The 26,588-nt window shown below is 47.4% G+C and overlaps 1 protein-coding gene across 8 annotated transcripts in view; it reads right to left on the reverse strand.

Annotated features, from left to right (window-relative positions):
* The window catches only part of Sptan1 (spectrin alpha, non-erythrocytic 1), a 68,569-nt gene that overhangs the window by 669 nt on the left and 41,312 nt on the right, over positions 1 to 26,588 (reverse strand). For 2 of the 8 annotated variants that reach the window (XM_040745080.1, XM_040745078.1), the window contains 29 exons: positions 25,967 to 26,058; positions 25,546 to 25,690; positions 25,278 to 25,459; positions 20,279 to 20,378; positions 19,967 to 20,164; positions 19,741 to 19,887; positions 17,560 to 17,663; positions 17,297 to 17,459; positions 16,725 to 16,739; positions 15,143 to 15,274; positions 14,787 to 14,924; positions 13,739 to 13,843; positions 12,297 to 12,505; positions 11,318 to 11,438; positions 10,908 to 11,029; positions 10,347 to 10,479; positions 9,154 to 9,252; positions 6,481 to 6,640; positions 5,868 to 5,944; positions 4,979 to 5,188; positions 4,338 to 4,634; positions 4,055 to 4,167; positions 3,386 to 3,403; positions 2,352 to 2,414; positions 1,182 to 1,236; positions 679 to 875; positions 496 to 549; positions 268 to 414; positions 48 to 195 (listed from right to left, as the gene is read on the reverse strand). In XM_040745080.1, the coding sequence (XP_040601014.1) occupies positions 48 to 195; positions 268 to 414; positions 496 to 549; positions 679 to 875; positions 1,182 to 1,236; positions 2,352 to 2,414; positions 3,386 to 3,403; positions 4,055 to 4,167; positions 4,338 to 4,634; positions 4,979 to 5,188; positions 5,868 to 5,944; positions 6,481 to 6,640; positions 9,154 to 9,252; positions 10,347 to 10,479; positions 10,908 to 11,029; positions 11,318 to 11,438; positions 12,297 to 12,505; positions 13,739 to 13,843; positions 14,787 to 14,924; positions 15,143 to 15,274; positions 16,725 to 16,739; positions 17,297 to 17,459; positions 17,560 to 17,663; positions 19,741 to 19,887; positions 19,967 to 20,164; positions 20,279 to 20,378; positions 25,278 to 25,459; positions 25,546 to 25,690; positions 25,967 to 26,058 (3,744 nt within the window). The remainder of the gene's footprint in view (positions 1 to 47; positions 196 to 267; positions 415 to 495; positions 550 to 678; positions 876 to 1,181; positions 1,237 to 2,351; positions 2,415 to 3,385; positions 3,404 to 4,054; positions 4,168 to 4,337; positions 4,635 to 4,978; positions 5,189 to 5,867; positions 5,945 to 6,480; positions 6,641 to 9,153; positions 9,253 to 10,346; positions 10,480 to 10,907; positions 11,030 to 11,317; positions 11,439 to 12,296; positions 12,506 to 13,738; positions 13,844 to 14,786; positions 14,925 to 15,142; positions 15,275 to 16,724; positions 16,740 to 17,296; positions 17,460 to 17,559; positions 17,664 to 19,740; positions 19,888 to 19,966; positions 20,165 to 20,278; positions 20,379 to 25,277; positions 25,460 to 25,545; positions 25,691 to 25,966; positions 26,059 to 26,588) is intronic. The other 6 variants (XM_013124801.2, XM_040745079.1, XM_013124802.2 and 3 more) reach the window with 4 other exon arrangements.

Here is a 26,588-nt window from a genome sequence, read left to right on the forward strand (position 1 = left end):
TTGGCTTCAGCTGTGCCCAGGAACTCGGGCCCTTCCCAAGGTCCTACCTGGTAGAGCTCCTCCTTGGTCACGTAAGGCTTGCCCTCTGAGCTGAGGGCCCGGAAAGCACTCTCAATCTCCTCACTGGACTTGACATTCTCCGTTTCGCGGCTGATCATGAAAGCCATGTACTCTTGCAAGGAGACATGGCCATCCCTATGGGAGGCGGGCACAGTAAGCAAGGAGAGCAGAGGGAGACTAAAACTGTCCTCTGTCCCTTCAGCTTACCTGTTGGGATCAACAGTGTCCAGGATCGCCTCAAACTCGGGGTCAGGCTCTCCTTCCTCTACCATTGGCAGGTCGTAGCCCAGGGAACGAAGACAGGATTTGAATTCCTGATGGTTCAGCCGGCCAGACTTGTCCTTGTCAAAGTGCCTGTAGCACAGAGCCCAGGACTCAGCACAAGGCCCCTGCCTCCCATCCACCCTCAGCCACGGTGCCCAGGGCCACACTCACTTGAACATCATGCTGAATTCCTTGAGGGCTTCCTCAGTCACTCCTGTAGTGTTCCTACAGGAAGAACAGAAGATAGGGAACAGGCCTTCCGTGGCATGCTCTTGCCCCCGTGCCAGGCCTGTTGACAGTTGCACACTGGGTCGGTCCCTGCTGGGTCCCTCACACTGGTCCAGACCCTGTTACCTGGCCTGGATCTGCTGCTCCAGGTTGTGCTGCATGCGCATGCCCAGCTGGTCCAGCTGGTCCCACTGCTGGGCCAGGCCCACAGTGCTGTGCTCAGTGTACTTGTTGTCCAGGATGAGTGCTTCCTCCATGGCGGCACCCAGGTCCTCAATTTTCTTCAGCTGACTTCTCATGGCTCGAATCTCCTGGTGCTTGCGCTGCCGGGTAGGACAGAACAGTGTGAGACAGGGACACCTCAGGCCCAGAATCCTGTTGAGATCTCAGGGCCGAAAGAGTCAAGGAAAGGAAAGGAGGAGTGGGAGGGGGTGGGGATATGGAGGGAAAACTCTTAATGAAGTGACTGGCAGAGGTGCCAGGAAGTGCAGTGTGTACCACGGGCCTCAGTTACAGCAGATGGCAGAAACTTTCTCTTAAAAGCTCAGGCTGTTTAAGTCAAGGGAAAAGTGGCCTCGCAGCTTCAGGCTGAGTGGCTGCTGGGCTGAGCAAACCCCTTTAGCACTCACTTTGGTAGCTTCTAGCTGAGATTCCAGCGTTCCTGACTCTTCCACCATGCAGGACCTAAACACGAAAGTACAGTGAGCAGGCTCCACTGCAGCAGGCCAGTGCCCACAGTCTGTGATTCTTGTCACTGAAGAAACAACCCAGTTGGTGTTGGCTACCCCTTCTAACAGACCTGGGAGAGCAGGTCCCATTTCTGTTTCAGAGACACATGGATCAGGGGCTTCTCAGCTCGTAAAGGTCACTAAATTTATTCCCCTTAGGAACAGAGCAGCTTCAGGCCTGACAGCTCCTTTTCTGCATCAACAGGAGGCCAAGAAGCCAACAGTAGGAGCCCTTGGGGCTGTAAGGATGGCCAAGAGACAGTCAGTCCCCTTAGCCTACTGAGGGGAAAGCCACATTCTTTTTTTTTTTTTTTTTTTTTTTTTTTTTCGAGACAGGGTTTCTCTGTGGCTTTGGAGGCTGTCCTGGAACTAGCTCTTGTAGACCAGGCTGGTCTCGAACTCACAGAGATCCACCTGCCTCTGCCTCCCAAGTGCTGGGATTAAAGGCGTGCGCCACCAACGCCCGGCGGAAAGCCACATTCTAAGAGACAGCATGGCCAGTAAGATAGCTGCGTGTGTGTGCTGGCAAACTCTTTCCAGCTGAGGACAGCTGTGATAGAACTCTCGATTTGGGTTCCAGCATCTAGACACAGGTAGGCTAGGCCTCCTTTTGAAGGCGATTTCCTGAGGAGCCTACTTGTCTCCAAGATGTAAGTGTGAGCACAAAGAAGAACCCCGTGAACAAAGACATCAACGAGCAGGGTCACGTGCAGGGACAAGTTCACACAGTGCACACAGCCCGTCTCCTCTGTACCCATGTCTACCCCAATCTACCCTTGTGACTTGAGTGAACCAGGAAGTTCTGTAAAATCACCCCAAGTTCAAAGTGCTTTAGCAAGGCAGGGACCAGGCTTCCTCCTACCACAGCAGTTGAGACTCACAGGCATGTCCCATCCCCCAGGAAAAGGGAGCCCCAGGGACTGGGGCAGGAGGCAGGGCCAGAGCATCGGAGGGGGACAGACCCGCCTCCCAAGTGGCTAGGGTGTGGGTTAGAAAGCAGAGCCGCCTGGGAGTCCAGAGTGCATTGGTAAAACCACAGTGAGGGAAGAAGAGAAATAAGAGGAGAAGAACCTTCCAGACAGATCATCCCCAACTTCATACTGATAGACACGAATGACCCGACGATATGCTATGCTATTCAAAGAAAAGAAACCAAATGAATATACCAAAGGAAGGCGAGGCAAGAGCATATCGAGACAGACATGTGCCACAAGCGGGCAGCCTGGCATCAGGTGGGAACCATGGGCAGTTCAAGGGGCATTGGGGAAGGTGGGACAAGGCTTGGGAGGAGCCACAGGTGAGGAAGCATGGCACTGCACAGAAACAAGACCAAGAGCAGCAGACAGCATAGGGTGGGGAAGCCTGTGGTGCTTAGGCCAGATGCTGCAAGCCTCCCTTCCCGCCTTGCAAAGCCCCTTACAACCTGACTAGATTGGGCAGACTTCTGTGGTCAGTACCCTTACACATCTGACTTTCCCCTCTGTAGAACCTCACCAGCTCCAGTTAAGCCTTAGTCTGGCAATAATGGAAAGCGGGATGGCCTGGGTACAGGCTCTTGTTGGGACTGGGAGATGATAGCCCTGCTCCTCCCGGGGACTCCTCCAAGCCTGTCTCCACACCACACTGGATATTCTGCCCTTTGCTAGGGCGAACAATTCTGGTTACCCTCCCCAGGGGGAAGACAGAGCTTCCCTTCAAGTGGACATTGTACTCACTCAGCCCAAGCTCCTAGCACAGCCATTCAGCTTTGTATGCCCACTGACTACTGGGGCTTAATGCAAATCCTTCTGGCCACAATGGGAAAACAGACCAAAAGGGAAACCTAATCTGATCTTCATGAACAGGCATGGACAGGGGTTCTAAGCTTTAGGCTTTTGACTCTGGCTTCCTCTCATGGTTACATTCCCTGCCTTGAAAGAGGGAATGTGACCGCCCCCCAAAGACCATGGGTTCTGCTAGCAGGGACAAAGGGCATGATGGACAAGGTGGGCAGGAGGCCCATCCTTGGATCCTTTGCAAGCCAGGCTACTGGGGACAAGGGACGTAGGGACAAGCACACAAGACGCCACCACACCATGAGCCCGGAGAAAGAAGGCAATATTAACCCGTCGAGGAGATACGTTCTGTGGAGATCCAAGTAGCCAGGAACCATGGTAGTGTCCACATACAGCAGCAATCAGGACGGAATAGAGGAGAGAAAACGAACAGAACATCAGTACTCTCTGCCACCTACCCTGTGTCTGCTCAGTCACTGCCAGCTCTGACTGAGCCCTGAGCAGCTCTACCTCACTCAGGACATCTGCCAACATCATCTTTGTGTAAATGAATCATGCAGAGCAACCCAATCATCACGCCAGCCTTCTTAGTCCAAGCAGTCTTCCCCACCACCCTATCTTTTGGGGTGAGACAAGGTCTTGCTATAGCCTCAAGTGGCATCGAATATGTAAGCCACAGCAGACTCAATTTCAGGGCCATCCTCCTGTGCACTCAGATAACAGATGCCAACTCGCTTAGGCACCATTGTATTTTTTTTCTTGAGACGGTTTCTCTGTGTAGCAGCCCTGGCTGTCCTGGGACTCACTCTGTAGACCAGGTTGACCTCAAATTCAAAGATTCAATTGCCTATGCTTTCTGAGTACTGGGATTAAAGGCGTGCACCACTGCCACCTGGCTTAGGTACCAGGTTTTAAGCTCCCTGTGTCCCAGAGCTGGAGGCTTGGCATCCCGCTGCAGAGAGCAGCATGTTCTCTGGGCTGGCCCCACAAGGCAGGCACCTGGTCTCCTGGATCCACTGGTGGAAGGCGTTGGCATGCTGAGCGAACTCCTGGCGCAGCTTGTCATTCTCCTCCTGCCGCCGCTGCTCCTTTTGCAGCTCCAGCTCCCGCTCCTGAGGCAAAAGGAAGGCAGCAGTTGTATCTTCTGTTGGTTGCTGACATCCGGCCTCTACCCAGGGGAAATGCCAGTGGGACTTAAAAGTGAGAGGGCAGAGGTCCTACTGAAGCTGACCCAACAAGGAACTGCAGGGAGTGTGGGCTAGGCTTGCCCAGCCAGGTGCACCTTAATGATCTTCTGCAGGTTCCTCCAGGTCTCCTCCAGAGCCTCCATGGTGAACCAGGTGTAGGGGTTGGAGGCTACCCGGAAACTCTTGATCTGGCGGTCCAGCTCAGCTAGCTGGTTGAAGTCGGCCTGTGCAGAGCTGAGGGATGAGCGGAAAGCATCATGGGCCTCTCGAAGGGCTTTGATTTCCTCCAGAGAATTGCAGCGCACTGGGTCTGTCAGGTCCTCTTCCGCATTCTCAAACCAGCTGTTGAAGGCTGATGCCTTTTTGGCAAAGGTCAGGAAGAGGTCCTCTACCTAAAAGTAGAGGTGCTGAGTGTCAGTGTAGGCATGTATGTGGGTGGGGCAGTTCCTGGGACTCAGAGAGTGAGGCCTGCTGGGAATCTGCCTTTCTGCCCCATCTCAAACATTTCCTCACTTATCCTCTGCCCGGTGTCCTTCAGTACAAGCTGTGCTTGTCCTGGGAGGATCAAAGGATAAATTCAAGGGCTCCATGTGCCTTAGTTTCCACTGACTTCAGACTCATGTTCAGTTCCTCTGGGTTGAGGTCACTCCTTTCTCACAGGATAATGGCACAGCATGGCAGAGGCAAATGCCTACCTTCCCTTCCACTGGTCCAGTTGAATATTAAATACCCTTACCTTTCGGAAATGACTCTGGGCCTCTAGTAACTTCTTTTTCCGGGTAGCTGAGTTGGCCAACAGTTGGGTCCATCTCTTCATGAGGGAGGCATGTCGAGCCTCGATGGCCTTAGACTGAATGTGCTTGGCAGCTAGCAGCTGGTCTTTGAGCGCGGTGATGTTGGCAATGCCCTCCTGCTGGAAGGCCTGCAGGCCAGCATCAAAGGTCTCCTGCAAAAAGGATGCACAAGTCAGTTGCATGTATTGCAGAGAGCGTCATGAGCCTCAGCTCAGATGGCAGGAGCAAATGCCCATATGGTAGCCGACCTCGAGCTCCACCTGCTGCTGACATTCAGTCATGCCAGCCTGTGTCCCTCCTCCCTTAGACCACAGAATGTGGCAACGACCATAAAAAAAATCCTTCCATTGCAGCACTCAAGCTCTGGGCACGGCTGTGTATGTATGGCCTTGGCTCCTTAAGACATAGACCGTTCATTCACATGGCCGCTTTCAGTATACTCTGTGTGACTGAGCCTTGCCAGCCCAGCTGCTACACGTATGCCTGGTTCTGCATCTGTTCTACTCATCTGGGAGCTCTGAGGCTCAGGACTCAAAGTGTTTATTGTTTTGCTTTTTTTTTAGTTTTTCGAGACAGGGTTTCTCTGTGTAGCTTTGTAGTCTGTCCTGGCACTCTGCAGACTAGACTGGCCTCGAACTCACAGAGATCTGCCTGCCTCTGCTGGGATTAAAGTGTGATCCGCCACCACCCAGCTTGTACGTGTTTACTGTTGGCTGAGCTTGGCCACGCATACAGGAGGCCATCAAAGTCCTAAAGGGAGGACACTGAGCAGCCTTCTCCCAGAAGTGCTGCTTGAGTAAATCCAGTCCACCATTCAGGTGGCTGACTGACCTGCTTGGTGAGCAGAGTTTGGACAGAAGACAGATCTCGACCATAATCATCCGTTTTCAAGCTGTTCTCCTTTTCACCTGTGAAACAAAGCATGGAGATAGTCCCAGTCCCTCACAGAACACACAGACTAAAAATGCAAGCCACAGGATGGAGGCATGTTCACACTTCAATTCCAAGTCACCAGCAGCCATTCTGAACTCATAGTGGCTGCCTGCTCCCTGTAACCTACCTCAACTGAGTGTGGAGGTCCTTTTGGGTCCCATGGGCTCTGACACCAGAACCTAGTTCCATTTAACTAGGGGATAGATGGCACCTTGGCCAGGCAGCTAGTAGGCAGTTCTGATATGGCCTAACCCTTTGGTGAGCCTATTAGTACTTGGGTCTCTGTATTGCTTGTGTCAAGGAGTTTGGTGAACTCTCATGCCAGCCTGGTGTGGATACTGCTGTGGCAACTCTGTCTTCAAAATGTCTTTTCTTATGGGGCAACCAGGTCTGTCCTGAGCAGCAGCTTCTCTGCAGCAGAGAGCCAACTGTGTGGCAACAACTCCCTGGGCTCTGTCATCTTCTTAGCCTATGAGACTTAGAAGCTCTGGGTCTTGCTGAACCCACTCACCAATCCAGGACTCTACCACGTCAGCCTTCCAGTTGAACTGCAAGAAGGCTGAGTTCTCATCTAGTTTTGCTTTTCTCTGAGCTGCTGCTTTCTCCAGATCAGACACCTTCCCGTTCAGACCCTTCATCTTTGAAGAGATGTTTTCCTCATGGTGATTGTTCTACAACAGGAAAAGAAGCACAAATCAGTTTTGCCACCAGTTGCAGTCACCTATCCATGGCAGATTCCTAGCACCAAACCATTCAATTTCTGTCACATGAGCTATCTGCTGCTTGACCAGTGCCAGGTGAAGCTTCCTAAGGATGCTACTCAGTAAAAGTCTCAGGGTGAAGACCCAGGACCATCGATCTAATTCCAGGAATCAGTGCTACAGAAGGCACAAGAAAGGGGTTGACAGTGTGAGCACAGTGTATCACTGACATTTCTGACTCGGAAAAATTACCACTTAAATACTAAAACTCTATATAGTCAAAGAACGACTCCAACACTTCTGGGAAGTGTTTGGATGCCATGGGCACAAAAAATGGTGAAGCCTGAACACCAGTTTCAGACAGAACTGTATTTGGAAATACACACAAGACTGCAGAGAGCTGGGCGTTGGTGGCGCATGCCTTTAATCCCAGCACTCAGGAGGCAGAGGCAGGCGGATCTCTGTGAGTTTGAGACCAGCCTGGTCTATAAGAGCTACTTTTAGGCCAGCCTCCAAAGCTACTGAGAACCCTGTTTCAAAACAAACCAGACTGCAGAGAAAAGAGAAACGTGGTAAGGAAGTGAAAGTTCGCCCAGAACAAAGCACTAAGGAACACTTACACTCAGTCACCTCAGCTCTTAGAAGTAAGAGCATATTCTAAGGGTGAGATTTGGCAAGGTGGAGAGTTTCTCACTCTCCTAGGCTAGGAATCCTGTGAGTCTTGGTTGCACTCCAGTTTATGCTGTCTGCTGATCACAGCCAGGAGAACAAACCTGGACACCTAGGTATTGTGTCACACAGATGCTTGGCAAATGCTCTGCAATGGGCTGAGGGTGTGGCAGTCCAGCCCCAAATCTCAGCCCTATCCATGGCAGCTGCTTAGCCAAAGCTTTGTGACAGGAGCTCCTAGCACTCCTCACTCGTGCTGCGCTGCAGGAACTGACGGCCGGCTGTGGACAGACACTGCACAGTCTGGGTCTAGAGCTGCTGTGGGGAGGCCTGGACTGCTTTCAAAGCACTGAGACAAGAGTCACCAGTAAACAAACTGGTGTCACATCACCAGTTATATAGTCTTACTAAACAGGCATTTCATGCCTAGCTCTACATAGTACAGAGGGAAAGTCTGGAGGGCCAGACATTAAAATCTCAATGAGCCAGGCTTGGCGATACAGAGCTACAATCCTACCACCTGTGCAGTAGAGGTAAGAGAGTCAGAAGTTCAAGATCTTCCTCGGCTATAGAACAAGTTGGAGGCCAGCCTGGACTACAAGAGGTCACCCTATCTCAAGATAAAATAAAATCTAGAATACTGCAGGAGGTGGTGGCTCACGCCTTTAATCCTAGCACTCAGGAGGCAGAGGCAGAGGCAGGTGAATCTCTGTCAGTTCAAGGCCAACCTGGTCTACAAAGCTACACAGAGAAATCCTGTCTCAGAAAAAAAAATCTAGAATAGCCATTTCTGAGTAGAGACTTTCTGGGTGATTCCTAGTGATGTTTTTGAGACAGGGTTACTACACAGTCCAAGTCAGTCTCAAACTCTAGGAATATACTACTGTGTCATGTGGTTTACTTACTTATGTTTTCTATTATCTCTATAATGACCTTTATCACCAAGAAATATAGGAACAGGATACTGGGAGTTCCCAGACCGTACACAGTGGCTCATAATTGTTTGTAATACCAGTTCCAGGGGCCTATGATGCCCTCTTGTGGCCTCTGTGGGCACTGCACACATGTAGTATTTTAAGAGTATTGACTGTTCTAGAGGCCAAAGGTTCGATTTCCAGCTTTTTTAAAAAGATTTATTTATTTATCTATTCATTACAGATGGTTGTGAGCCACCATGTGGTTGCTGGGAATTGAACTCAGGACCTCTGGAAGAGCAGTCAGTGCTCTTAACCTCTGAGCCATCTCTCCAGCCCCCGATTTCCAGCTTTTATATGGTGGCTCACATCATCAGTAACTCCAGTTGTAAGGGATCCAACACACTCTTCTGATATCCTTGGGCAATGCATAAATGTGGTGCAGAGACACATCCATGAAGGAAAACCATACACATCAAACAATAAAAAAGAAATGAAAAAGCACAGTATTCTGGAAGTCCTACTGTCAGGAAACACCAACAAGATAGCCCTACTCTCTTTAGGCCAAAAGCTGGTTGTTCAATGAGGAGTGCGCCCATTCCAAAGCAACTCCCACCATATGAAAAATAGCACAGGCCTGCTGACAATCTTTTTTTTTTTTTTTTTTTTTTTTTTGGTTTTTTCGAGACAGGGTTTCTCTGTATTGTTTTGGAGGCTGTCCTGGAACTCACTCGGTAGACCAGGCTGGCCTCGAACTCACAGAGATCCGCCTGCCTCTGCCTCCCGAGTGCTGGGATTAAAGGCGTGCGCCACCAACGCCCGGCCCTGCTGACAATCTTAAGAACTCAGCGTGGTGTACTTTGGGCTGAGCACAAGGGTCTTCCTGGGATTGAGGCTCACCTTCTTAATGAGGTCTTGTCCGTTAGTACAGACATCATTCACCCGATCCTTGTGGACAGTGAAGTCTGTCTCAAAAGCTTCGTGTTTCTTCAACAAGCCCTGGAGACAAAGTAGTGAGGTCAGCCACTGAGGCCGATGTAAGGGATAGAGAAGGCCACACGCTATGAGCCCTGTTCTCCTACTCTGTACCCTAGGGGGAGCACCATTAGCATGGTACACAGGTACCAGGGAGTCAGGAGTGAGAACAGGCTGCAGGGGAAGCAGTGTCACGTGGCACGGGGAAGCTGCAGTCCAGGAAGGTTGAAGGTCTGCAGAACCACCTAGTTACGATTGTAAGAATGCACAGAATTCTGGAAGTAAGCACCCAACAAAGCAGCAGACTTCAAAGCATATCCCATGAGGGACCAGTCTTATGTCTAGCTCCCTAATGAATGGTGAACAATACTGCCTCTTTTCTGTTTCTAGGGACCTCAACCACACCCTGAGAGAGGTCACTGCCCACTGTGAGGAGAATGGCTCAAGGCAATGCAAACTGCTTCCACATTGGCTGGCTGGAACTCAAGAAGGTGTGACCATGGTGATGTGTGATTTCTCCTATTCCATGACTGGGCTGCCTTGGGGCCAGCTCTGAGAACTGTGCAATGCCTTTAATACTCTGGTTTCTGTCTTTGGCTCACTGAACAAAATTCAGGAAGCTAATCCAGCCTATAGTGGAATGAGGAGGCTGTGTGGGGCTGAACAAGAGTCTATGACTACAGTCATCTGAGATCTTCCAGCACATCGTGTTTTACCCTGGAAACAGGAGAGATTACACACCCACCAATGCTGTTATACAGCCATTGCTAACCAAATCAAAGTGGCTATAGGGTGAGCTTAATTCTGGGGCCATGAACATGGAAAAAAAAGGATAGTAAGGGATATTTTCAGTCTCTCTTACCAGTAAGATTGTATCCTTACAAAAAGAAGTCAATTTGGACAGTCAGGGAATGCCAGAGAGAAAGAGTGGACACAGGGAGGTGCTATGTGGAGAAAAGGCTTGGAGTGAGAGCGTGGTCCTGGAAGCCGTAGGAACTCTCTGCTATGAGGTGTGGTGGGAACATGGCCGGTCTGCACTACACTTGGGGCGGCCCCTAGCCTTCAGACTGTGAGCTGGTATACCTTCACTGTTCATGGATTTGCTTAGCTTTCCTCACCTGGATGGCAGCTAGAGTGTCTCCGTAATCTTCACTAGCCACCAGAGTCATTTTCTCATTGATCCAAGCCTCTTCCTCTTCCACATTGGCTACGAATTGCTGATATTCCAAGGATTCCTCTAGCCGCTGGCCCCTTAAGAAATGGGGGAGGGGAAGTCGTTATTATATATTTAAAATATCCATGAAGGGGGGTTGGAGTTATAGCTTGGTGGTATTGGTGCTTGACTAGTGTGTCTAAGATCTCAGGTTCAATCGCCGGTATCACAAACAGACAGACAGATAAATAAGAACTCTTTGGATAAAATACTCTAAAATATTCATGAATGGGTGTGTCTGTGAGTAAACATGGGTTAGTATTCTAAGGGACACACGGCTCTTCAGACAGGAAGCTCTGGAGTTAACTGCTGGGTTCAGACTCATAGGACGGGAACAGCTCAGAATGGCTCTGAAGCAAGCGAATACTTGACACCTTACGGAAGGGAAGTGCCTGGGAGCTGGCAGGAAGGGCCACACCTTCCATCTAAGGGCCACAGGTCTAAGAGGGCCTGCCTGTGTGCTCACCGTGCAGCTGCTAGCTGCTTCAGCTCCTTCCAGTGCTCCACAAACTGGGCAAGACGCTGCTGGATCTCCTCTTGGCCGATGGTGTTGTCATCAGACAGCTTCTTCCCGGTGTCCAGAACACCCTGACAAGTAAGAACAGGAGTCAACACCAGCAGTCATGCCAAGTGCCTAGTTCCAGGTGCCTGTGGCTCAAGCTGCCAGAAGTCTCAACATCACATTCACAATTATCTCTTCAGTCTACATTGCTGGGCACACAGAGAAACCTGACTCAGAAAAATAAACAACAGTGTTGCTTCTTCCTGGCTGGGGCTGAGGCATCATGATCACAAGACCACAGCATTAAGATCAGAGGGACTATGCCTATCCCTGGCCACTTCCTCATGGCCCTTCTTTCAGAAGGCAACCCTCACCTGAATGGCCGGTTCATGGGCAGCCAGCTCTGCTTCTAGTCGCTTGTGCTTCTTCCTCAGGTTCTGAACACCTGTCAGGTCTCGGCCATAGTCCTCAGAGCTCACTAGCAGCTTCTTCTCCCTGAAGAGCAGAGGTAGTATGGTCAGTCTGCACCTGTTCATCTCCATGGGGCATGTTAGTTCAGACACTGATTCTGGCATCCTCCAACCTCTACCATTTTCTTCATAAAAAAATCCCTTTCCACTTCCTGGGAATAGAAGCTGCTTTTTCCCAAAGTCATGGATCTAGAACTGCCTCTGACCACACATATATGTCAATGAACATGGCTCATCTAAATGTCATAAGAGTACAGAGGACTGGGCCTGCCCTGTGCTGTACTATTAACTCCATTTACTCATGTGTCACATATAGGGAAACATAGAAAGGTGTTCTCTTAAGCCAGGCTATGGCCACACACACACCTTTAATCTCAGCACTTGGGTGACAGAGGGGCAGAGGGGTAGGGGCACAGGCAGGTAGATTTCTGTGAGTTCCAAGTCCAGCCTGATTTACACAGTGAGTTCTAGGACAGCCAGGGCTACACAGAGAGACCCTTTCTCAATAAAACAAAACAAGGGAACAAAAAAAAAAAAAAAAAACCAACCAAACAAAAAAGGAACAAAAAAACAAACCAAGACAGGGCAGTGGTGGCACACGCCTTCCGTCCTAGCACTCGGGAGGCAGAGGCAGGCGGATCTCTGTGAGTTCAAGGCCAGCCTGGTCTAAAAAAAGCGAGTTCCAGGACAGCCTCCAAAATGATACAGAGAAACCTTGTCTTGAAAAACCAAAAAAAAAAAAAAGAAGGGAGTGTGGCAAGATCCCTAAACTGTGCTCTTACATCATATTTCCCTGCCACCCCAACAGACCAAGAAAGCCTGAAACTCCCGTTTTTCTACACAGCCTCTGGGACACTGAACACACAACTGTAAGGGCACACACTTGATCCAGGACTCCTCATCATCCATGTCTCGGAAGAACTGGTGCAGGCGGTGGGACTCGCTCAGTTTTGCTCTTCGGGAGGCTGCCATGCTCTGTATCTTTTGGAAGCGTCCATTGATGGTGTCCCGCTTGTCTTTCACTTGGGAGGTGTCGAAGGCACTGCTGGTCATCAGACTGTCAGCCTGGTTGTTCAGGTCCTTCAGACGATCCTGGTAGGGACACAAGAGAGGGCTGAGAAACCTGGTTCCCAAAGACAGCTCCCTGAAAATAACACTAATTCCCTACTGGGCTTGCAGTGCAGCCTCACAAATCAGGGTGTGCTGTGGGGACCCTTGCAGCTTTGTAAGATCAAACTATTTTGATAATGACACTAAGACTTAGTTCCCTGTCACCATGGACATGTGTGATGATGGCGGGAAGGTAGTCAGATACATAATGCAATGCCAAGGCTGCAGCAGAAACCCACTTTTTCTGTGACCTATTTTGCTTAGCAGTGGTCTTCATTTCTTTATCCTTTCATATTTTAATGCTGGAGACTGAACTAAGGCTTGTGTGGGATAAGCACACTTTACCACTGAGTTGTCTTGCCAGTCTCACTGTGTACTTTGGAAAGCAGCAAAAGTTAATTTTTGTTTTGTTTGAGACAGAGTCTCATCATGTAGTCAGTGATTTTACACACACACACACACACACACACACACACACACACACACACACACACACTCTCACTCTCTCTCTCTCTCTCTCTCTCTCTCTCTCTCTCTCTCTCTCTCTCTCTCTCTCTCTCTCTGTCTCTGTCTCTCTCTCTCTGCTATGTAGCCTTGGCTGGTCTCAAGATCCACCTACTCTGCTTTGGCAGAGGACCCTGGTTCAATTCCCAGCACCTACATGGCAGCTCATAGCGTCTGTAATTCCAGTTCCTGACACTCATGGCAAAATACCTATGCACATAAAGTAAAAATAAAAAATTAAAAAAATGAGGCAGGAGGATCTTTGTGAGTTGAGGCCAGTCTGGCCTACAGATCAAGTTCTAGGACAGCCAGGCCTACACAGAGAAACCCTGTCTTGGAAAAATTAATAGAAAAAACAACAACAACAACAACAACAACAAAAAAAACAACAACCAAAAAAAGCAAACAATAAAATTAAACATGCAAAAAAAAAATTCCTTTAATTTTGTAGCAGCATGGATGGAACCCAGACCCTTGGGCGTAACAGGCAACTGCCGGACCAGAAAACCCTATCTCCAGCTAAGAACACACCTGATTTTTCACAAATCAGATCTGCATAAACCTACGTTGAGAACAATCAAGAAACTAGTCCATATACAAACTGCTGCCTTGGGCGCTAGGTATCACTTGTGTTCCTTGAACAATTCTAGCTTTCTCCATCACTTGAGGTTTGTCTAATCACCCCACCCTTGTATCTGTTAACCCGCTGACCTCGTGGGCTGATATGTCTGCCTCCAGCAGCTGATGCTTTTTCAGCAAGTTGTTCACAGAGGCCAGGTCTTTGCCATAATCTTCAGATGCCAGAAGAGCTTCCACCTGCAGATGGCAATACAAAAGGGAATGGTTATTACAGGACGCATGCATAGTGTTCTGGAAAATCCAGGGTGACCAGGAGCTGCTCTAGGTCCTTTTCAGTCATGACAAGATTTCTCCATGTATCCCTGGCTTACCCTGAACTGACATAGATCCTTCTACCTCTGCCTACTGTGTGGTACATTTAAAGGTGTGCACCAAGGGAGTCACTGTTCTGCCTACTAAGCTAGGTCCAATATGACTAAGAAGCCTGCTCAGAGTAGAGACAGAGGCACAGCAACCAACAGCAATGAAGCTCCCCTACTACAAGGACCACAGTGTGAACAGTGTGCTAAGATGTCCAACTGCAGTCTGCACTTTATGATCCCTGAATGGCAGTCAGATGGGAATCCTTAAATCACAGCAAGATTCTTTGGACTCTCCCATACATAAACATTTAGGGAGAATGTAGTGACATGGGATAAAACTACGCTATAAATACTAATGAAAAATGACACTGTGAACTCAATCATACAATACACCTCTACAATGATTCATGCAAATACAACAGACTGGAAAGGGACCCTGAAATGTTCACAGTGGTGGTATCTAAAATCACCCTTAGAGCCTCTGCTGTCCCAATCTCCTATATGTTCCCTTTCTCTTGGCACCTTTAGTTCTACCTTGGGGCAGGCTTGTGGGAACTGCCTGCCAGCCACTCATCCCCTCCTGTATACACTCTCGTGGGGAGGGTCCTTTAATTATCCAATCTTGTGCAATCAGTTTTCTGTTCTAAGCTTCTAGTCACTCTGTAACAGCAATCTGAACCTATCTCACAATAAGAACTCCTGCTCAAGGTACTCTGAAGAGGTTCCCCTTTACAATCTGGGGCTGGCACATGGACCCACTCATTACTCGAATGCTGAAAGGTCTCTGATAGTGGGGAACAAGAACCATCTCACATTACCTCAGAGAGCCAGAAGTCAAAGTCTTTGATCCCAGTGTTGAAATTCTGCTGCTTATTGGCCTCCTTGAGCTTCTGGCTCTTCTCAGCTGACTTCTGCACCAGGAACTGCCACTGGTCTGCAAGGGCAGCCAGGCGAGCCTTAGGAAGAAATGGGGGTCACATGGGATGGGGAAATCTCTGAAGGATACATTCCCAAGACCCAAATTAGAGACCATCAAAGAGGAAATAGAAACAATCACAGAACTGTGTTCTCAAATTCCACAGACTGTAGGTCTCAAGCTGTATTACAGGTGTAGTGCAGTGGATAGTAGCATGCTGTCACTATTCTGGAGATAGTATGGGCCCTCGGACCATACCTTGACAGCATCCTCACTGCCAGCACAGGCCCCACGCTCGATGAGTGAGTTGCCCATGTCGATGACGCCACGGATTCGGTCAGCATTGGCATGCAGTTCTGCCTCAAAGGCCTGGTGCTTCTGGTGCTTGCTCTGAAAATACCAAACCATCATTCAGACGCAGTTCCTGCTAGGCTTGTCAGTAAGGTAAAAGAGATGCTCAGGAGGGAGGGAGTGCTGGGAATGCAAGGAACAAGGCAAGCACTGGTGTGGACAGAAAGCCGCCACAGGCTGTGTGATGCTATGGTTTACGGTCTATGAGAGCCCAGCAAAGGTAGGTTTAGGCCAGAAAAGGAGATACACTAGCTCAGGGGCAGTGAGGTAAAAGCCAGTTCTAAACAGCTCACCAATAGGCTGGGGGCAAAGCCTCAAATTCTGTACTTTTTACATTTTGAAGGGGACTAGGGTCAATTTTAGTTCTGAATCTAACTATGTAGCCATGTCAACCTATGCCTTTACCTTCCTGGACAGAAGTCCTGACATGTATGGGATATCCCATCACTCACAGCAGGAGCACATCTGATGGCTACAGTAGTTCCTGCAGGCTTATATTTGCTGTCTATCATTAATCAAAACACGGGGCTGCTAAAACCCAGTCTAAAGGCAGGCTAAATTTTATTTTTGCCAGGAAGAGAGAGCTGGGGGCCTGGTACTGTTTCTAAGAATTTGTTAAGAAACAAAAAATGCTGAAACACTTAAGAGCTATGATTGTGAGGATACAGTAGCTGTAACACAATTCTGGGAAAAACATGGGGGAGAATGTCATTGGGAAAGAAAACTAAGAGAATAAAAACAAAACAAACAAACAAAAAACCCAGAACCCAACAAAACAGTTTAGTTGGCCAAGAACTCTGCACCCAATGTTTCCTTTCAGAGGCAGTAAGTGACGCAGGGCGGGACTGTGGCTGCTCAGGACCGACAGGTCTCACCCACAGAGCCTGGCAATGCAGGTGTCCAGTGTTTTGCTCTCATCATTGTTGGTCCAAACCCATTTCTTCTCTTCTACAGCTGTATCTCTTCTTCCCAGTTCTGGGGCTTTTGAGCCACATGATCAGTATTATTTTTGTGAGAAGTGTCTACTTAGATTTGGAAACACTTTTGCTATTCCGGGTCTCTAGGCCAGCGCTCTGGACACCAGCCTGGATGTGTATCAGATTCACCCCAAGCTAGCCTGCCCTGCCCAGGCCACTTGACCCCTTGAGACCAGGAAGACAAAGTCACAGTCTACACATAGAAGCCGATATTCCATTTTCAAAAGCACCCCTTGAAAGAAAGTGGTCAACTACTGCCCCCAAACCAAACACTGTACAGAACTCGCCTGGATGATGAAATGGGGAAGACGAGATAGGGACTGCCAGCTAATGCAACAGAGAAAGTCGCATCTCACAGGGACACTTGGATGGAGGATGGCTGGGGATTAGAATGATGATGGATGAATAGACACCAGAGAGCCATGTGTGACCACAGTAACAGTTCTCTACAGAGTACAACACAAATCCCAAAGCTCACAAATCTACAACTCTTAAAAGCATAGAAAACTTACCAGCAGCTTGGAAAGCTACAAAAACAGATTAAAAGAAGAGTTCAGTACACTTATTTGAACATGTCTCAGCTATTAAAGACTTATTCTGCCATCAAACTTCCCAGGAAATTCAGCACTTGGGAATAACATAGGAGCAGGACCCTTAGACACATTATAGCAGACAAGCTTCTACAGAGACTAGCAAGGGAACAACTTTCAAATGGCTCTACCAGCTTAGCACCGTTTGCCCACAGGCCCAGGGACTCTTTTTTTTTTTTCCCTAAGTGCAGATGGTTTTGCAGGCATTGAGTCTCATTTAACAGTTCAACTCAGCCAGGCTGTGGTGGAACACACCTTTAATTCCAGCACTCAGGAGGCAGAGGCAGGCGGATCTCTGTGACTTCAAAGCCAGCCTGGTCTACAAGAACTAGTTCCACGACAGCCTCCAAAGCCACAAAGAAACCCTCTCTTGAAAAACCAAAACCAAACCAAACCAAACCAAAAAAACAAAAACAAAAACAAAAAACAAAAAAACCAGCTCGACTCAACAGCACAGGGCACTTCAGAACAAGCCTCCAATGAGTCCCACTCACCTGGATGTTGGTGGGGTCCTTATATGACTCATCACTTGCTGTCTGTAACTTCTCACTGATCCAGGCCTCAATTTCATCTACATCCCGGCTGAATTGCTGAAGTGTTTGAGATTCTCCAAGTTTTGACCTTTTCTCAATCATCTGGGCTTTTAAGCGGCGCCACCTGTGAGTGAACGGAACAGAAGAAGCTGGAGTAGGTGTGGCTTCTCACATGTGTGCATTCATCTCAGAGCTGGTGAAGGTCATCAGCTTGGGACACCCACCTGTCAAGGACCTCATTGCGTCGGTTTGCAATGTCTCCCTTGGCATAGTGGTCAACAGCAATGAGCTGGTCGGCAAAAGCCTGCAGGGCAGCTATCTTTTCCTCCTGAGGACAAACAGGCGAAGAGGTCAGGGTGGGCTGGACAAGGCCTGTCAGCCTGCTACCTTTCAGAGGAGATGGTTACACTTTGGAACTAACTGGTGGCAAGATCGGAACACACAGACACTTTAGAAGCCAGCTTGATTATCATCATTACTAGAGCAGGGTCCAGTTCAAGAGGACTTCAGGTCATACTGAGCTGTGCAGTTGCTGGGACACCAGCAGACGCCACAACAACAAATTAGGCTCACAAAATACCACTGTTGCTCTTTCCTGCTCCTCTCTTTACCGTTCTTTCCCGCTGTTCCCCTGGGACAGACAGGACTTTTCCTGTCTCCCTCTCCTCTTCTGTCCTCTCTCTGTGTCTCTGTGTCTCTTTACCTCTTTTCTCTTTCCTTCCCCCCTTCTTTTTTTGGGGGGAGGAGAAGTTCCGAGACAGGGTTTCTTTGTGGCTTTGAAGGCTGTCTTGGAACTATCTCTAGTAGACAGGCTGGTCTCCAACTCACAGAGATCCACCTGCCTCTGCCTCCCGGGGGCTGGGGTTAAAGGCGTGCGCCACCACCACCCAGCCACCTCTTCCCTTTCTGATAAGACTTCTTACTAAGCTTTGTCTGCCTGGCATGTTTGTCTCTCTGCCTAGGTCATCCTTGCCTGCCATGGAATCTGCCAAGATCCCCCTCAAGCTTTATCATAAGCTGACTTGGCAGGTTTCCTGGCATTTCCTCCTGCCCGTGGCAGTCTGAGATATGCTGGGACCCTGTAACCTTCAACTCAGTCACTTTTCCAACTAAGGATCTTTGGATTCTTCCATCCACCACTGCCATGTCTGGTCTAAGAGGTGCCAGAGTTCCAAAATGCCTGGACTGTGATGAAACAACCAGCTACCCCAGGACATGGCAGCCCCCAGTTTTCTCTGGTCCCCCAAAGATGGATGATGCCCCCCAGGCCAGCAGAAAATAGTCTTGAGAACTCAATGTCCTTATTTTCTGACCTGCCACGCCTAACTCCTCACCTTTTTAATAATAAAGGTGGGAATGTAAGGGGAAAAAAATGACCACTGTTCTGTTTTCAACAAAATGGTTTTCAAGTCACAGTTGTTTATCTATTTTGTTCTTTGTTTTAATGTATTACCTTACCAAAACATAATTTTTCATCCTTAAAAAATAAATTTTTGGGAGGCTGGGCATGGTGACACACACCTTTAGTTAATCTTAGTAGAGGCATGCTGATCTCTGAGTTCAAGGCCTGAACCACATCTAGCCATTTCTAGGGTAGCCAGGACTAAACAGAAAGACCCTGTCTCAAAATACAAAATATAACAAATGTGGGGGCTGGAGAGATGGTTTAGCCATTAAGAGCACTTCTTGGTCTTACAGAGGACATGGGCTTTGCTCCCAACAACCATGTGGCTGCTAACAACTGCTTTGTTACTCTACTTCCAGAGGATCTGACACCACCTTCTAGCTTCTAAGGGCACTGAACATACATGCCACACTAAGAGACAGGTACACAAATACTCGTAAATAATTTTTTCTATGCCATCATTTTTTGCAGTGCTGTGGTCTGAACCCAAATGTCATATATGTTAGGAAGCATTCTTCTAGGGAGTTACTATTATGTCATCATACAATAATACAGAACTTGTTTGGGTTTTCTTCTATATGTATACATATATGTACTAAGTGTATGTGTGTATGCCCCTTCCCAGGAGACTCCACTTTGTCTTCTGTCTCTGGAGCTATGATCACAAGCACATACAGCATGCATGGCTTTTGGGTTCTAGGACCCTATAGCATATTAGGCAGTACTCAAACACATAGCCATACCTGTCACCTAAATAGCATTTAGTAGCCTTGGTTAACTTGGAATGTTCTATGTATTCCAGGCTAGCCTTAAACTTTAGCGGTTCACCTGCATCTGACTCCTGAATAACAAGAATATTAACAAGGTCATTAATAGCTTCTAACTAGTACAACCAAGTAAGTAACTTCCTTTTTAACCTAGTGACTAAGATAGAACTGCCACCAAATTAAAATGTGACGCAGGACAAATCCAGTCTAGGACCTCATGGTCCAGGACCCACCTGGACATTGATAGCTTTGTCAAAGTCTTCATGTTTTTTGATCAGAGCCTCCACACTGTCCAGTGAGTCTCCTTTGTCTTCTGTGTTGAGGAAGGCCTCCCGGGCAGCCATCCAGTTCTCTGCTTGCTCACAGTCCCGATGGAACAGCTAGAGAGTGGACAGGCAGGTGTGAAGAAAGATACCACCACTGGCAAGAAATACCTCAGGAGAACTCAAATGCACACACCTGCAACTCCAAGCAGTGGTCCAGCATCATTCTGCGCTGAACCCAGGCCTTTTCCAGGTCTGTACGCTCCTGATCAAGAATATCAAGTTTCTCCTTGATCTCTGGGCTGGCATAGTGTCCATGAGCCAACAGCTGCTGTCCAAACTGCTCAAACGCCTGGAAAGTGCCAGCCCTGGCATCGATTTCTGTCCTGTGTTCCTGCCAAGGGGAGAGAAGTGATTAGGTAACTTGCAGAAGGTGCCCACACTAGCACCAACCACTGGATCCCAAGAAGGGGAAGGGGAAGGCCACTAAGAAGCAGGTAAGACCTACCTGGTGGCGTTCCAGCAAAGCCTCAGCTCCAGTGACATCCTTGGCTAGCTCATCTGAAGATACCAACCCTCGGATTCCATTGATCCAAGACATGAGGTCCCTAGAAACCAGATTCACAGAGATAACACCCCTTGTACTATCTGGCAACAAACAGGCCTCCTGTGGAGGAAATGGCTGCATCATTCCTGCCTCAGAAAGTTATTATTACTATTTTTGAAACTGTCAAAGCTATCTTAATTAATTTATTTGTATTTTATGTGCATTAGTGTTTAGTCATGGGTGTTGGGTCCCCTGGAACTATAGTTAACAGACAGTTGTGAGCTGCCACATTGGTGCTGAGAATTGAACCTGGGTCCTCTGGAAGAACAGTCAGTACTCTTATTTTTTTTTAAAGATTTTATTTATTAATATGTATACAATGTTCTGCCTGCATGCCAGAAGAGGGTACCAGATCTCATTACAGATGGTTGTGAGCCACCATATGGTTGCTAGGAATTGAACTCAGGACCTCTGGAAGAGCAGCCAGTGCTCTTAACCTCTGAGCCATCTCTCCAGCCCAACAGTCAGTACTCTTAACCGCTGAACCATCATCCAGCTTCCAGAAGGTTATTTTAGATTAACCTAGTCATATACTGAACAGGGCTGGGTCTTTTTTTTTTTTTTTTTTTTTTTTTGGTTTTTTCGAGACAGGGTTTCTCTGTGGCTTTGGAGGCTGTCCTGGAACTCACTTTGTAGACCAGGCTGGCCTCGAACTCACAGAGATCCGCCTGCCTCTGCCTCCTGAGTGCTGGGATTAAAGGCGTGCGCCACCAACACCCAGCTAGGGCTGGGTCTTATAGCCTCTTGTGTGTGTGTTACCAAAAAAAGGAAGGGGATCCTTCTCCTGGGTCTAGCTGGGTATGGGTAATTCCCACCCATCATGAAGATCATTACAGACAACCACAGCCAGTCAAAATGCAGTCACGGAGCCCACTTCCAACTGACACGTCTACAGTATAGCTCCTGCACTTAAGGCTCAGGGGACACTGCAGAAGAGGAGCAGAAAGATCATAAGAGCCAGAGGAACAGGGGGTTTGCTGTGAGGCTGTGTCTCTTAGAAATGTCACAAGTTACACCAATAGTCTCAGCAAAGTGGCTGCCTAAATGTCGCAAAGAAAGACAATGCCAATAGACATGTTAATGTGGAAAGGGAAAAGCTTTCAAGGATTCAACACCAAATAAAGAACTGTAGGCCAGACAGTGGTGATGTACACCTTCAGCATTCAGGGGGCAGAGACAGACATTTCTGAGTTCGAGGCCAGTCTGGTCTACGAAGTAAGTTTAGGACAGCCAGGGCTACACAGAGAAACCCTGGTTTTTTTGTTTTTTTTTAATTTTTTGAACCACAGGTAACTATGGAATGCTGAGATGGGGAGAAACAACCTTCCCCAAGGAAGAACATTCTACCCAATACCAAATGGTCAACCCTGAAAATGAAAACAAACAACAAAAAAAGCAACACATTACAGACTAAGCTGGTTGTATTTAGGAATATATTCATGTATGTATGTATATGTATGTACACACACACACACACACACACACACTAAAAGAAACAGGCTATGAATTTGAAAGAGAATAAAATGGAGTCCATAGGAGGACTTGCAGGTAAGGTGGAAATAAATGATATATTTGTAATGTAAAAAAAGTCATTTTTTTTAATGAAAGGAGGAGAGTTGGGCATGGTTACACAACTTTTATCCCAGCACTGAGAGGCAGAGGCAGGTGCTCTCTGAGTTCCAGGCTTACTTAGTATACAAAGTAAGTTCTTTTTTTTTAAAGATTTATTTATTTATTACATATACACCAGATTGAATTGTAGATGGTTGTCAGCCACCATGTGGTTGCTGGGAATTGAACTCAAGACCTCTGGAAGAGCAGTCACTGCTCTTAAACTCTGAGCCATCTCTCCAGCCCCACAAAGTAAGTTCTAAGACCAGAACTACAAAGAGAAACCTTGCCACACACAAACACCCCCTCCAATTTAAGACATACATGATAAAAGAAGGGGTCTGAGTGTGGGGGCAGTAAGATGGCTCCATGAGTAAAGGCCTGAATTGATTTTCTGAACACACACAATGGAGAGAAGTGACTTTCCAAGTGGTCCTCTAGCATTCACATGGGATGCATGTACAAACATAAATGTAATAATCAAACACTGTGGAAGAAAAAAAATTCAAAACCCCCAAACAAACAGCAATAACAAAAAACAAAACAAAACAACAAAAACCCATCTTTGGGATACTTAGTGGCGGAGAGGATACAGGTTCAGTTTCCAGCATCACCATGGTGGCTCACAAGCCAGTTCCAGGGGATTTGTCATCCTTCTGATCCCTCAGTCACCAGGCACACAGTGGTACAGACACACACAAGTAAAATGCCCATACATATGTGCAAACATTAAAAAATAAAGAGTGCTTACTGTTCTTGTTTTTCTGCTTTCCTCTTGTTTTTTTTCTTGCTTTAATTTTATGTGTATGGACTGTTTGGCCTGCGTGTGTGTCTGTGTACCATGCACAAGTCAGAAGAGGTTGCGGGATCCCTTGGATCTGGGATCACAGATATGTGGGTGATAGAAATTGAACCTGGGTCTACAGTGCTTTTAAATGGTGAACTACCTACAGCCCTGAATAATGCTCTTAGATGACTCAGGTTGCCAGGCGGTGGTGGGCACACCTTTAATCCCAGCACTTGGGAGGCAGACGCAGGTGGATCTCTGTGAGTTTGAGACCAGCCTGGTCTACAGAGCAGGCTCCAAAGATACACAGGGAAACACTGTCTCAAAAAAACAAAACAAAAAAAAGACGCAAGTTTATTTTCTAGTATTCACCCACAATTTCAGCTTCAGAAAGTTGAATTCCTTCTTCTGGCCTCTTCAGGTACCTACATTCATGAGGGGCTCTGCCCAATACAAAACAACCCCCTCAAAACAAACAAACAAACAAACACCAAAACCAAAAAAAAATCTATTTATAAAAAGCTAACAAACAAACAAAAACCCAGACTTCTTCACAGGAAAAATGAACAGCTGAGGACTGGAGAGATGCCTCCATGGTTAAGTGCACTTTCTGCTTTTCCAGAGGACTCTAGCCTGGAAAGTGAAGTGGTTCCATCTACTGGTTCCCGTCCAAGCAGAGGGAACATCTGAGACCACACAAATGCTCTGCATGCTGCCCATCACCCTTCAGTGAAATATCACAGACATTAAAAGACAGAAGCACTACATCATGGGAAATTTGCTGAGACACCTGGCTTACACTCCTCAAAAATGATACTGGCATGAAAGACAACAGTCTAGAGACACTGCTTGCTCCAGGTTGAGGGACCCTGAATAAAACAGAATCTCTAGACTCCTACTTGTGAAATTAATATTGGAGAAAACCAAGAAAATGTGAATATGAGTTTAGATTTTTTTTTCAAGTCAGGGTTTCAATGTGTAACAGCCTTAACTGTCCTGGAACTTGATCTGTAGACCAGGCTGGTCTCAAACTGAGATCCACCTGCCTCTGCCTCCCTGGGATGATGTGCCACCATCACCCAGTGGGCTTAGACAGTATTAGTGAATTCATGAAAGGTGGTGAGGATAATGATGAGCCCTATACTTTACTGTTTCTGAGAAAACAAAAGAACTCTCAGGCAGTGGTGGTACACATCTATAGTCCAGGCACTTGGGAGGCAGAGGCGGGTGGATGTCTGGTAGTTAGTTAGAGGCCAGACTGGTCTATACAGTAAGTTCCAGAACAACCAGGACTGTTACACAGATAAACCTTGTCTGGAAAAAAACAACAAGCCAGGCACTGGTGGCACATGCATTTAATACCAGCACTCAGGAGGCAGAGGCAGACGGATCTCTGTGAGTTTGAGACCAACCTGGTCTACAGAGCGAGTTCCAGGACAGCCTCCAAAACAATACAGAGAAACCCTGTCTCAAAAAAACCAAAAGAAATAAAAGAAAAGAAAAAAACAACAGCAGGGTTGGAGAGATGGCTCAGGGGTTAGTTCAATTTCCAGCAACCACATGGTGGCTCACAACCATCTATAATGAGATGTGGTGCCCTCTTCTGGCCTGCAGGCATACCTGCATGCAGAACACTGTATATGTATTTCACAAATCTTAAAAAAAAAAAAGCAACAACAACAAAAAGAACCTGTAATTAATGAGTGTCATAAAATTAACTGGTAACTACAGGCAACAATACCACAGTTTATTTTGTATGACTCTTATTTATTTTTTATAGCTTTTCAAGACAGGGTTTCTCTGTGTTAACAGTCCTGTCTTGGAACTTGCTTTGTAGACCAGGCTGGCATCGAACTTACTGAGATTTGCTTGCCTGTTTCCTGAGTTCTGGGATTAAAGTCTTGCACCACCATCACCCGGCTTCTATATGGCTCTTTCAACTTCTCTATGATACTATTTTATATCAAAAAAGTTGGTAGAAAAGATTTAAGTGTATCATGGTGATATGGACCTGAGTATACATGCATATACCTACAGTACAGTTTAAAGATTTTTGGTAATTTGAATATTTTATACTAAATGGCTACTTTAATAGTAAAATTAACTATTACAAAGATGGTCCTATGCAGCCAATATCTCTGAGTGACATTTGGTATGCTATTTGAATGAGAATGGTTCATGCATCAGAATATTTGTTTTCTGCTTGGTGAACTGTTTGGGAAGGATTAGGCAGCCGGGCTTTCTGGAGATCTATCACTGGGGCTGACTCCACAAGCCCCCTCCATTCCAGTTAGTTCTCTCAACCTTGCAGCTGTGTCTCAAGATGTGCGCTGTCAAATACTGCTTCAATGCCATACCTGCTGCCATGCTCCCCCCCACCATGATGGCCATGAACTCTTAATTCTCTGAAACTGCGGGCCCTAAACAGTTTTTTATGTAAGCTGACTTGGTCATGGTGTTCGATCACAGAAACATAACTAAGAAAGACACTTGGTTTTTTACCGGAAATCACTTAGGAAGCGCTGCAGGTCATGGGAGTCACCCAATTTAGCCTTGCGCTGGTCTGCACGCTTCCCTAGGCTGGTCCAGGCCTGGTTTAATTCTGTGCACTTTTCCTTCAAGTCCTCTGCAGATTCAGGGTGGGACTGGATCAGGCGCTGGGCTGTCTCGCCAAGGGAATTCACCTACAGGAAAAAAGTAGTAAGAACGCCCAGAGAAACAGCTGTGCTCAGCAGAGTTTAGGCCTCAGCTTTCCCCAAGCATCTCTCACCTTGTCACCCAGAGCTGCAAGGTCCCTCTCAAAGCCTTCATGCTTGCGCTGCAGGGCCTGGACACTGGCTAGATCATGGCCATAATTGTCTGTGTTCAGGGCCTGATTCTTCTCTTCAATCCATTCTTTGGTTTCATCAGCATCTCTGTAGGTAAGGCACACAGTGAGTGCCAACATAGCCTTTGTTCCAGGGCAATCAGAGAAAACCTCTTAGGCTGGCATTTGTGTGTCTGTTATAGTTACACAATTCACTCTCAGGAGTATTAACAGTATTAACTGAGCATTCACTGTGCCTAACATGGCTTTGATGTTAAGAGCCCAAACATCAACGAGACATAGCTACTTATGCTGAGATTCCACTTAACAAGCCGCATCTTTGAGGGGCAAAGGTCTTCAGTTTCCTGCCCCAGCCAACCCTCACCTGTGGAACCTCTGTACTTCATGTGCACTGCCCAAGAGCTGGCTGCGTTCCTCAGCCAGCTGCTGTAAGGACCGCCAACGCTCATTCAGCTCCTGCAGGAGAATGGTAACATCAGCCCTCTTCTAGCCTGTTCTGGCACACCCACAAGCAGGCCTTAGGAAAATGATTCAACTGGAAGTGACAGGATATCTGTAATTTTCCATTTCCAATCATTCTTGCAAATACACTGCAGTGTACCACAACAGTGATCAAAACTACTCATATCCAATAGTCTGAAAATCCCTCAAATGTCTGATCTAGGAACACTCTTTGCAACACTGTGAGAAACTGACTTTGTGCTTCTTTCCAATACACTGGTGCCTGCATGTGACACTTAAGTTACAAGCTAAGACATCTAAGAGTCTTCTCTCAGTACTATGACCAAAGAAGTTTTGGGCCAGAGCAGAACTGGGGAAGGTGAGTGCAGGTAGCAGGAAAAGTGAGTTGTTAAGGTTCTTGCTTCACAGGAAATCCCAGTGAAGATTTTCAGTGCTGCTCTGTGCTGGTCTGGGTGAGAATAGTACTTATGGACTACTGTTTGAATACTTGGTCCCCATTGGTTGAACTGTTTGCTTTGTTGGGG

This window comes from Mesocricetus auratus, unplaced genomic scaffold (genome assembly GCF_017639785.1).
Source record: "Mesocricetus auratus isolate SY011 unplaced genomic scaffold, BCM_Maur_2.0 Super-Scaffold_100004, whole genome shotgun sequence".
Taxonomy (NCBI): Eukaryota; Metazoa; Chordata; class Mammalia; order Rodentia; family Cricetidae; genus Mesocricetus; species Mesocricetus auratus.